General features: G+C 33.6%; 1 protein-coding gene across 3 annotated transcripts in view; it reads right to left on the bottom strand.

Moving 5' to 3' along the window:
- IntS12 (Integrator 12) overlaps window positions 1–13,039 on the bottom strand; it is a 64,261-nt gene that overhangs the window by 17,999 nt on the left and 33,223 nt on the right. For 2 of the 3 annotated variants that reach the window (XM_069836997.1, XM_069836999.1), the window contains one exon: window positions 8,394–9,523. The exons of the other annotated variant lie outside the window; for it this stretch is intronic. In XM_069836997.1, the coding sequence (XP_069693098.1) occupies window positions 9,348–9,523 (176 nt within the window). In that variant the 3' untranslated portion in view covers window positions 8,394–9,347. Of the gene's footprint in view, window positions 1–8,393; window positions 9,524–13,039 lie in introns of those variants that run through there. 3 annotated transcript variants of the gene reach the window in all.

Genomic DNA, 13,039 nt, shown 5'->3' with positions numbered 1-13,039 from the left:
TAAAGACTAACCATTCAGGATTTGTGCGTTTTGTGCAATATATAAAGTTTTGTAACATACTTCCAATATTATTGAGTCTAGACTGATTTTGCAGGGGCCAAGGAGGAAAAGATTGTATTACAGCACCCGTAGAGCAGAATAATTAATCAGTTTCTAAATGTACATACTTTACTAGAGTTGGGGAAGAGACAAAATGATTTTTAGTGACTTATTTCATAATATTTACTAATATGGTGACTAGCAGAATTGGTGCTTCACCAAGGGACTCCCTTGTTTACGTTATTTCAAAGCAAATACGAAGGGAAGTCAGATAATAAGGTTCCCTATTTTATTGCCTCCTACATTCTTCACATGAAGTTCAGACTTTGGTTGCTAGATGAAAGCATTAATAAGGCCCAAATGCCGCCATTTTCCTCAACTACATAGTTCAACAATTACTACTGCACTCTTTATGTGGACGCAAGAAGAGGTTCAATCAGTTATTCGGTTTTTGTGAACAAAAAGGAACGGCACCAATCAAAATTCATAAAGAACTTGCGAAGCTGTTTATGGCAAAAATGATGACCAATGAACGGATTTATATGTGCTAAAAACATATAAATATATTCATTAATAGTTTTCTGCCTAAGGACAGGTCTTTCACTGCAAACCCAGCATTCTCTAATCTTTTCTATTTTCTGCCTTCCTCTAAGTCTCTGCATACAATCCATTATATCTTAATGCTGTCCATAATCTGATATTTTCTTCAGCCCCAAACTTTTCTCCCATTCACCATTCCTTCCAGTGCTTCCTTCTATAGGCAGTTTCTTCTTCGCCAGTGACCCAGCCAGTTTCTTTTTCTCTTCGTGATCAGTTTGAGCATTATTCTTTCTTCACCTCCACTCATTCTAGCACAGCCTCACTTCTTATTCTATCTGTCCATTTCACATGCTCCGTTCTTCTCCATATCCACATTTCAAATGCTTCCATTCATTTCTCTTCATTCCGTCGTAATGTCCATGTTTCTGCCACATATGATGCCACACTCTGTACAAAGCACTTTACTAGTCTCTTCCTTAGTTCTCTTTCTAAAGGTCCCCAGAAGATGCTTCTTTTTCTGTTAAATCTTTCTTTGCCATTGCTATCCTCCTTTTGACTTCCTGGCAGAAGCTCATGTTACTATTTACAGTATAGTACACCCCAAGTATTTGAAGCTGTCCACTTGCTCTATTGCCTCATTTACTATTTGGACATTTGCAGTCTTCATTTTTCTTCCAATAACCATGGTCTTGGTCTTGTTTGCACTTATCTCCATTCCATACTGTTCACAGCTGTCATTTTAGTTTCAGTATCATATCCCTTAGTATCGTATCATCTTCTGCTAACAACTCCATATCATCAGCAAGTCTTATGCACTTTATTCTTCTTCCTCCTACTATCACACCTTCCATGTTCTGAAAACAGTTCCTCACTAAATCCTCCAAGTAAATGTTGAACAGTGTAGGTGATAAAAGGCATCCTTGACATACTGCTCTCTCTAGTTGACTTCCCTGTGACATTTCTCCTCTATTGACTTTGACTTGTTGGTTCATATAAAGATTACTGAATAGCCTCCTCTCTTTCCTATCCACACCAATTTTCTTCAGAATCCCCATAAGTTTATTACTCTATCAAAAACCTTTTCTAGTTCTTTATTTTTCTGTGGGTATCTTCTGCCAGTTGTCAACATTTGAAGTTCATTGACGTAAATACCCACGTTTAGAGTTACTTTTATCGGAATATGTAATACTTAAAAATTTAAAGTATAAAATGTTTTACTTCTCATTCATTAAATATAAAATTCAAATCACACACAATCTTTTACACCCTGTTACTAAAACAATAGATTGTTGTTGTTTAGTCAACTGTCCGAAGACAGGTTTGAACCTCATAAATAACACCAATAAGGCATCACTCATTAGGCAACTAGGCCAGGAGATAATGGGGTAGGATGGCCAATTCCTTTCCCCCTCCAATGCATACATTGCTGGTTAGCTACATATTCCACTAATCAGACTTCAGATGCATACAAATAATTGTTCTTCCTCTGACACATATCGTCAAGTGAGATGTACTACACATATTAGCCAAGAAAGTTTATTTAAAGTGCTTGAAAATGAATATTTTTCTGTTGTCTCTGTTTATATTGACTGAAACTGCGTTCAACATCACATGATGCAATGGGAATATATTTTAAATTCACAATTTTCTAGGTTATCTTCACATTTGAGTATTTACATATCACTGCAACAACATTTCGTATTTCTTCACATCCAGGGTTTTTTTAAGTACAGATTCAACTTTCACTTTTTACTGCATCTGCAACTTCACATGTACCGCAATTCAACTGTTCCACTGTACTATTCACAACTTCAAAACTTCTGCAAAGTGAAAGGGCTCTATATAGAAGATTTTGAGTGCTTTCGTAATGCATGAAAAGTATATTGAATGTAAATTAAGTCATTCTTCACACTTGTGTCACAGACAACCGTTTTCAAAGCTTAAATTGAAACTGCATCCTCAGAGTCCATGGTATGCAGAATGTTCTTAATAGAGTCTATGTTCAGCATAATATTTAACCATTTGCAGCCACGTACCCCACCTGGTTAGAATTGGCTTAGGTGGCAATGGAATTTGAGGGTACATTTATTTCAAAATATGAATTCTACTGGGAGCTTTGAGAAAACTTTTTACAAAAGAAATCAACAAATCTGCATTAGGGTATCTGCCTCTTACCTCTTCTACCACACAATGAAAAGCCAGCACTACAGAACAGAAATGAGCCATTTTAGGATAAACTACGTTAATGCTCGTCCAGCTTCCATCATATAAAGGGCGGAATTGCTAATAAAAAGTAACAATTTATCATGCAAAATGCCCCCCTAGCCACAGGATACTTATAACTTCATTGAACAGATTTGCTTTAGTTTTGTTATTGCAATTTTCTAAAACATCACAATGTAACAGAATACTTTCAGAATATTCTTTATCTGTGTTCTCATGAATGGAAACCGAAATTGAACTGAGAAGCTCGCTTGCAAAAGGTACCAACTCTAAAAAGTATAATTTTACAAGAAACGAAGAAATTAGTTTGAGACAAAATTCTTTCAGACCTGAATTTAAATTGGATCAATGTGATAAGATCGGTAATTGGGTTGTCTACAAAGCATTTATGTTATTGATTGTGCTGTTCAGATTTTATTGCATATCGTATTTAAAAATGGAGGTGGTACTTTCTGGCATGAAAGTGATACATATGATTTGACTGAGTGAAAACAGCAATTTATGTAATGAATTATAATGTAGACATACATCATCATTAACTACATTATATTTAGAGCCTAAGATATTTACAAATTACATTTATATGTCTGTTGTAACATCCTCATCAACTGTTTCGTTATCAGTTGTGTCATTGTTTTTTTGAAGTGATCTTTCTTTTACAATTTCACTATAGTAAGTGAAGTGATGTAATGCTGTATATCCCATTGCTCTTATAAGGTGGATTACATCCTTCCTCTTAGCTTCGTGAATATAATTTTGATATGAAACTTGTTTATATAGGTCTAAAATATTCTCAAACTTCTTCCCCTGTTTTAAAAATTTATTTTTCTCTATTATATTTATATTATTTAATTCTATAAATTATTTCTCATATATTCCAATTAAATCATTAACAGAAAAAAAAATAATTAATATAAAAATTATAAATTGAAAATGATAAGTAATTTATTTTCAGTATTTGATCCATCAACAAGTATAATAAACTTATCATTAAAAAGATGCAATATATGTTATCCTTTACACCTCACTTATTTTCAATATTTTTCAAGATGTTACAGAAACTTGTGGTAGTTCCTGGCAATTTACCCACTGGAAATCAATTATGAAGACATAAATTTCCCAGTCTCACGAAATAAATCCTCATGCTTCCAAGGAAGTAACATAGTTGCGTTTTTCCGTATTTTTTTCGATCAACCCAAATGCTCTCTCTGTGGACATGTATGAGCGCCCTTTCACCTGAAAGAACCATTCTATTCTTAAAGCAAAGTGATGTGCAACTGTACAGGATATAAAAAGATTATAGTACTTATTTATTTTGTATAGCTGTCATAGAATAAATGTATTGTAGTATTACACAATGTCTGGAAAATCGTTAGAAAAAATCCCAAAGACTTAAACTTAGTCTACTTCATTCGGACCTCTGTGCCCTCGATTTTCTGATCATTAATAAAAATGAGTAGTATTTGGGGAAATTCTTTTATCATTCCTAACAATCATACTTACTTACAAATGGCTTTTGGAGAATCTGAAGGTTTACTGCCACCCTCACATAAGAACACCATTGGTCCCTATCCTGAGTAAGATTAATCCAGTCCCTACCATCATATCCCACCTCCCTCAAATCCATTTTAATATTATCATCCCATCTACGTCTGGACCTTCCCAGTGGTCTTTTTCCCTAGGTCTTCCAACTAACACTCAAAAACCTTTCTGGATTCACTTATACGTACTACATGGCCTGCCTATCTCAAACATCTGGATTTAATGTTCCTAATTATGTTAGGTGAAGAATACAATGCGTGCAGTTCTGCATCGTATAATTTTCTCCATTCTCCTCTAACTTCATCCCTCTTAGCTCCAGATATTTTCCTAAGGACCTTATTCCCGAACTTCCTAACAATCATAGTTCGAAAAATATAATAGGTCTACCATATCTGCCTATAGTAATATTCCACTCCAGTAAGCCTATTTCTTTTGGGTAATGGTTTATTCTGCATTAGATCATAGTTTAGTCACTGTCAAACTACAGGCATTACAGAAAGCATCATCATTTGAGGAAGTTTCATTTGGTTCAACATTGGATGTTTTATTAGGGACCTATATTTTATTCATTTTTGCAAGATTTTTCTTCCACGTATTTGGCTTCAACAGTCTCTTCCTTCACTTACTATTTTCTTCAGGATAATCACAGTATTCATCAGACAGTTCCGAATTAATTTATTGCAATTTTTTACATGTAACATACAAGAAACAACATCATATCGAAACATTATTCTTGTATGTAGCTGTCCTGTCCTATGCAGACCGCCATCATGCATCATGTGAAGCAGAGATTGACTGAATGGATGTGATATTTTTGGCATAGAACTCAGCGGGGATTTGGTACTTATTGCAATGAAAGCAAGATTATAGAGTCCGGATTTTTATGTAATATTGATCATAAAGATATGTTACATAAATATGTAACTAAAAATGTCAAAATATGTATTAAATTATGTAATATCATAATTGCACAGGAAATTAAAAAGAAATTGTTCTCATTTCTTAAAAAAATAGTATTTATTTTAAATAAATAAGAATATACATCTTGATTACACAACTTTTAACACTATATCACTTCAGAATAATTTCATAAAAATGATACATTTATATACCTATGTCACAATACAGTATAGTTTTGATTCGATTTTGAAGTTAATCAAGGCATGAAGCGTAATGTGCCACAAGATATTCCTTCATATTTTCAGGAGATGAAGTTCTGTCGATGATCGGACAGTATGTTCTTATGCACCGAAAATGATCTCTTGACATCGCATGAGGTTACTGCTGCATATTTAAAAAAAATGGATGTAGCTGACAGCAATGTCTTCTGTAGGGATCTGGATAACAGTAATAAACTGGTGTAAACCGACTTTTTTCAAGGATTGCTTCGAATTTTTTCACAACCACCTCAGTGGTGGTCTTGTCTTGAATGCTGAAATATGTGTCCCATTATGTACTGATAAGACTGAGTTTAAATTGTATAAATATTTTTTATAATTTCGTTTTAGCTTATGCTCAGATATTGATAATTTTCTTTGAAAAGCATTTAATTAAATGACATTTGGTATGGATGTTAATGTTATGAAAAAATATGTAATTATCTTAAAAATATGTACTATTGTGCGAAATATGTGAAAATATGTAACATGGAAATTAAATATAATAATCTTAGTAGCCTAGTTCGCCAACATTTCGAGTTTTCAGACAGATACATGCTAAGGAAAAAATATGTAATTACATAAGAATCTGGGCTCTAATTGTAAGATATAATTAAACATGAATGTGGTAGTTTTGGCAACTCTTGCTTTCACTATCTTTTAGAGTGTGGTATCACTTGTTACCAGTAGCGGATGGTGGGTTTGAAAGTTTAGGAGGCCAAGAAGTGTCTGATGAGAATATAAAAATGTAAGGCCTGTGATGTACCTCATTACCAAGCGCAGAATTTATAAGTTTTAAGAAACTAAAATTAGGTTTTCCAATTTATGTTTTAGGATTAAATCTTATGTTTAGGAATTTATATGATTTTATGGGGAAAAAAAATAAACAACATACTCTTAATATATTACAACAGCTTGGTAAAGATTGCCTCTCTTTAGGACATTTTAATTCCTAACCTACGAATTAGGTCTTTTAGGTCATATTGAATTTAAGAATCTTACTCTTTGCTACATAAAACGAATAAGAAAAGCAATATTTCGAGAGTAACGAGATAGCAACAAAATTGATTCGAACCTAAGAATCCGGGGCTTGCTCATTACTATTACACAGTCTAATTTTACAGGAAATTAACTCTACAATCCTTTTTCTTCTCAAACCGACCAATTAGGTCACAACATACTGAACAACTGCTACTAGAAGAAGCTAGAGACAAATCTGCATTTGTTTCTAAACTCTCGATATATTTAAAATACTGCCCCTGGTAGAGGGGCAGAGAAGGCCTGACGGCCTTATCTCTACCAGGTTAAATAAATAAATCTAATCTAATCTAATCTAATCTAAATAAATATATCTCGTAACACAAAAGAAAAAAATAACAGGAACACCCGCAAGTGTAACAATATAAAAGAAAACTTTTACACATGGAGAGAAAACTAACAATACGTGACTTAAATTTCTAAAAACCAAGAAGAGAGAAAGAGAGAGAGCTTCCCAATACAGCCGAAACAGTTGTCAGCGGTGGGTAGGACATCTCCAAATTCGGCTCCCCTCGCAGGAGACAGGTTACAGCGCTATCTGTTATTTTTCAGGACGAATTATGTGTACCGGTACTATCTACAGTACAGCAAGCGGGCATCACCAATTGGATGTGGTCGACTTTACGTAACTTACATATTAGTCGTAGTGAATATAAAATTAATATAAAAGGAAAAATGTTCGTCATTTGCTATAACTTGTTTGTGATCTTAATTCAGCTGGAATTATTACTGCCTTATTGTGTTCTGGTAAAGTATTAGGGGAGCCACGACCTCTCTTGCCTACCCTGAAAATCCGCCGCTGCTTATTACTTCATTTTCGAATTTTTTGGAGTTGGTAACTTTTGGAAATGAGCTTCTCAACTGTCTTCAGTTTCTTCGCTTATCTTCTGTAAAATTTTTATTATATGGCTGAAGCATAATTTCTTCTGAGCCTTGACTCAGCCTGGTTGGTTCACTGAGTATATTTCTCGAAGAATTTCATGAAGTAGTGATTCTTCAGTTTGTAAAGAGCAGGCCTAATGTCAGCACAGATGAGAGCATGACAGAGGTCGGTGTTGAACTAGGACCTTATACTCGAAGATTTTGGGTCTGTTGTTTGTTTGTCCGATATTTACTGGTTGAAATATGCTGTTACATCAGGAATCTTTGTTTAGATGTCACTTTAAACTCACACAATTACAAAATAATACTTTAGTATTGGTTGAAACCTTCATCCTTAAATTTTTAAACTTTTTTTTTTATTTTGAACTGGTATATTCTGCTATGTTTTGGTATATTGTAAGTGTTAACATCTTCTCTGATTACAAAATGCAACTGAATATAACAAAGGTTTGCATGTGATTGTTGAAGTAAAACCTACAATGTTTAGAAACTTAAAAGTTTAAATATCATTTGCCCTTCTATTGTTGAGAGGATTGTTACTTTTAAAATAACAACAGAAACCATTTTTAAAGATATAATTATTGTAAATGATTAAAACTACTGTTTAGATCTATTTTTAAATGTTTGAATGTAATGAAATTTCATAATTTTATAATTAGTCTTAATATGTGCTATATTTATCTTAATATTTGGTAAATATATTATTACAATATGTGCTAAATAATCAAATATGGGAAAATATAGAAAATAAATATACACAAAGTACACAAAGATAATCCAAAACAAAATTGATTTTAACTTAATACATAAGTATTTACATAGAGATTCTTTAATCCTTTCCTTGAAATGGCGTCGTAAATTTAGTGACAGTTGAATGAGTCACAGAGGAACAAAGGAGTGGGCGTCCTTCCACATGAGCAGACCTTGTTGCTGCAGTTGAGAAGGTTTTATGCTCTAATCATCAATTATCACTTGAAGATTTGGAAGATGAGTTTTACCTTTCAAATGACACAAAGCTTTACAAGAAAAGTTTAACCGTTCATATGGAACAATACAGGACTTTGTTTACCAACGTTTAAAGTACCAAAAAGTCTGCTGCAGGGGATCCCTCGACAACTGACAGAGGACCACTAAAAAACTATATATGTATATCCCCCACCAATCTCTTCTGCTTTAATGAACATGGTGAGGATTTCTTGGAGCAAATCATTACTGGGGATGAAACGTGAGTACACCAGTATTATCCTGAGACAAAATTCCAATCCATGCATGGAAGCATCCAAGGTCTCACACCGTCAAAAATTTCAAGACATCATCTGGCACTGGAAAACTGATGTCGACTGTGTTTTGAGACATGCATGTTGGGGTTTTATCCTCGTAATGAAACCGTTAATCCTCCTCCTGCTGCTGCTGCTGCCTATGAAGCTACTCTCAAAAAATTGAGGAGAGCTATACAATAAAAAATGTCTCAGATGTCAGCTAAGGGGGTCCCATTGTTGCATGACAATGTCTAACCATACACAGTCCATTCATACCACACTGAATGTTTTGGAATGCTGTGACTGGGAAATTCTTCAGTAACCACCCTAAAGGCCTGATCTGGCACCTACGGATTTTCATCTCTTTCCCAAAATAAAACATCTTCAAGGACAGATTCTCACCTTCTACCGACAGGATTTTGAAAAATGAATTTCTCTATTAGACATGTGCCTCAACATAGAGGATGACTATGTCGAAAATGGAGTAAGGAAGTATCCATTGTTTAGATGTTAGTATTTTAGTAAAAATAAAGTACGAAAAAAGTACATGAGTTGGTAACCTTATTTTCTGACTTTCCCCATATTCTGCTCAGTCTTACATGGATTCTACAAACGGAGCTATGCGAAGGATAAAAAAATTCTAAATTCATATGTTTATGACTAAGAGCTATTTGGAATGCTTCCTCTTTTCCTGCATTTTGGCAGCTTTTTTCTTCATGATTTGCAATCGTTTATCTGCACTGATAATGTTTATGTTGGGCATTACACATTTCTGAGAATTAGCAGCAACAATGCTTGGTTTCGAACTGATGCTTGGTGTTTTAGCAGCAGGTAGTGGTAGGCCTGTAATAAAGGAATAATTATTTTACTTACTTTCAAACACAGAGATACACGAGAGCTCTTCAATATTTATTCAAACCTGGACTAATCATTCAAAATTCTATATTTATTCCTTGAGTGAAGAGCTCTGACAAATAATAATGTAACCCTTAGCTGTATATGGAATTATTTAGATTTATTTTTTCACATCAGGCACAAGAATTTCCTTACAAAATTGGAAAGTCATACATTGATGAAAAATATTTTGTGGCACGTTATGTACAGCATGCCAACATTTTGCAGTATGATATGGATAACAGGTTGGGTTGGGAGAGACACACTTAGGCCTTAAAAATCCATCATCCTCAACTGGGTCTGCATCCGATGCTGATCATGGTAATCATTACAGCACGATTAATGCTAACATTTTCAAAATATTTCACTACTTTCGAAGTAAATATGTGCACCACTGTGGTTCAGTTGAAAGTGCGCATGTTGCCCCATCAAGCAATCTTTGCTTCAGTTCCAAATGTGGGCAGTGGAAATTTATATTTCTACTGTGGGACTTTGTGTTTGTCCCTTACCTTGTATCTCTCTGTGGTGGTCTTGCACTGGGTGACCGTAAGTCCCAGTTTTACCTGGACTATCCCTATATTTGGTACTTTGTGTCCTGAAACGTTTACTTGAGATGTAAAAATATTCCAGTTTCCTTGCAGAGGTTGAAACATGTCCTGGTTTTCTTACATCGGTGAAAATGTTTTGAGAGCGGTTTTATTTTCTCCTCAAAATGTAACGTGATTAACTGAAAGTATGTTGGCAGCTCCATTCAGGTTTCAGAATTTATAGCAATTGTCAGAGCATGGTCTATAACTCTGTTATGAAAGATTTACATCGCAAATTAGAAGAGCAGTCTATTACTTCATCTGAATTTGGAACTTCTAGTGATGCTTTTTTCATTACTTGTGTGGAGTACATCAAGAAATGAATCCAATATGATGAAGAGTTCAAATTATTTGAATGGTCACTCTCAAAAAGAAATTAGTGTGGAATGACGTAGAAAATAGTATAAACATTTTATTGGCAAAGTATAATGCATTAGCAGGAAATGTCAATGGAAATTTGTATTATAATTTTATAACGCAGTAGGTCAATGCATTAAATAAATTCTGAGAACACAATAAGAGTACATTACTGTATCTTCCAAGGTTAAAATGAAATTTGACAACATTCTCAATTATTCGTGCTGCATGTTCAATACTTTAATTCTCTAAGAAATGTGGAAATCTCTAGCGAGAAAGAGCTGCACACGGCCTTCAGAGTCTGACTGCGGATTACCTGTACAGTATTTGCTCCCTTGTTTAACAGTTTCATTTCTTCTCGCATTATGTAATTCTATAACATGTTCTGTAAAATGAGATGTGTAGTCTACTATTGTTGGAGGATCGAGTCAAAGTGATTCGCGGAAGTGAAAATGGTTTATCTGAAAGAAAATTAGCAGACAAACTTAAATGTGACAGAACTCAAATTATTTCAGTTTTAAAGTCAAAAGAGAAAATTATAACCGAGTGGAAATCAATCCATTGAAAGACTGCGACTGGAGAACATATAAATGGACTTCTTAATACGTTGAAAGATCATTTAGAAAATGAAATAATGGAAAAAAGTAATAAAATAATCCAGAGTTCTATTTATGATTTTCTAAATCGGAAGTAATGAGTTACAGAAAAAAATTGTAACAAAGTTCTATACACAATTCATTACAATTAACAGTACATTTTTAGTTCTTTTATTTTATATATGTACAGCAGTTTAACTAATTATTTGTGTAAAAAGAGCCTCCCCCTATTAAGTGGCTACCCCTTTTGAAGACCAATTTTACATGGAACAATAAGTAGTCGTTTAATACAGGTTTCACTGGGGGGCGAATTTAAACATGTAGAATATCTATATAGTCCCGTTATTATTTTAACCATGGCCCCACCTAACCATTTGTAAGTTTTGGTGTGACCCCCCTTTACATGGTTGGTTGGTACCACATTTTCAGAATCCAGCAAGCTGGGAAATTCATTACTGAATGCTGTAGAATTGCCAGTTAGTGTTGCATTATCAGTGGTGTACACAGGATTTTGCCAAGGAGGGGTATTATTAAAATTGTTTACAATTTACATTACGGTATTTTAAATTTTATGTACCCGTATCATTATTATTATTATTATTATTATTATTATTATTATTATTATTATTACTGTTACGGTATATTTATTAATATTAAATTTTTGAATATCATTATAAAATTTTTGAAACGTAATAATTTTACAACCATCCAATTTTTAACAAATTTTAACTTCTGTTTAATTTTGTATAATACAAAATGCTTGTGCCACTATTATACTTACACAATAATCATTTATATATATATATATATATATATATATATATATATATATATATATATATAGTCGACATTTACTTGTATATGATAGGTAAGACACTTTACTTTACATAACAGGAAAATACATAGAAACAATCAAATATATTGAAATAAATTTAATGAAACAGTATAATGAAACATGGAACTCCCAAGGATGAAGAATGAAACTGGCATGATGAATATATTGAACGAGGGGTCGGAGAACTAAGTCTTATGTCGATGTAGATTTTGTTACTCTGAAAAATTAGAGAAGGGAAAACGATTATGGATTAAAAAAACTCAAATCTAAATATGTCATTTTTTTTTTAGTTTAAGGGGAGGGGGTTTAATCCTGTAATGCCCCCATGCGCACACCCCTGTGCATTATAAATGTTATATTACAGGGTTTTAATGTATAAAATATCCTGGAGGAGTCGAAAGGCTATTGGTTCACAATACAGAGAATTTGTGAAGATAATAACACTTTATTACCCATCAGCTAAGTGATGCAAAAATAGCAGATGATGCTTGTACGAAGATGTGTATAACGTTTCTTATATAACCATATAGATGTTCAGAAAATAATAAAGAAAACATCCTTGAGATTTTAAGATACTGTGTCTTAATATATTATAAAAGGCAGGCTAATTTGTACTCGTAGTTGGTCTATAACTGACGCAATCACTTCACAGAGACAATTCAGATGTATACTGATTGAAGCAATGGTGGAATGACAATGGCAAGGTAAACTGCCACACAGCCACAAATTCCATATTAAACTTTAAGGAAAACACATCCTTTGACCATCAGAAGTTACAATATGGGGTTGGACTGAATGCGATGTACAGATCTGGTGCAAATAAACTTTGGCATATCAGCCATGTTCCAAGTCTTTCAAATATTCCAACATTTTTTCTATCTCATTCACTTTTGTATTATGAAAGGAGGAGGAGGAGGAGGAAGAGGAGGAAAATTACTTGCTATAACATAAACAAATATAACGAAATTTGAAGCTAAAATACTGCAACCCCACATTATCCTAGTAAGAAAATGTTATCATTAATGTCTGATTTCTTGAATAAGCACACAATTAATTCTATCTCACATGTGTGAACTCCAACTGCATTGTT

Source organism: Periplaneta americana, chromosome 10, assembly GCF_040183065.1.
Source record: "Periplaneta americana isolate PAMFEO1 chromosome 10, P.americana_PAMFEO1_priV1, whole genome shotgun sequence".
NCBI classification, from domain to species: Eukaryota; Metazoa; Arthropoda; class Insecta; order Blattodea; family Blattidae; genus Periplaneta; species Periplaneta americana.
The sequence above is the reverse complement of the archived record's forward strand: the minus strand, read 5'-3'. Positions and strand labels throughout refer to the sequence as shown.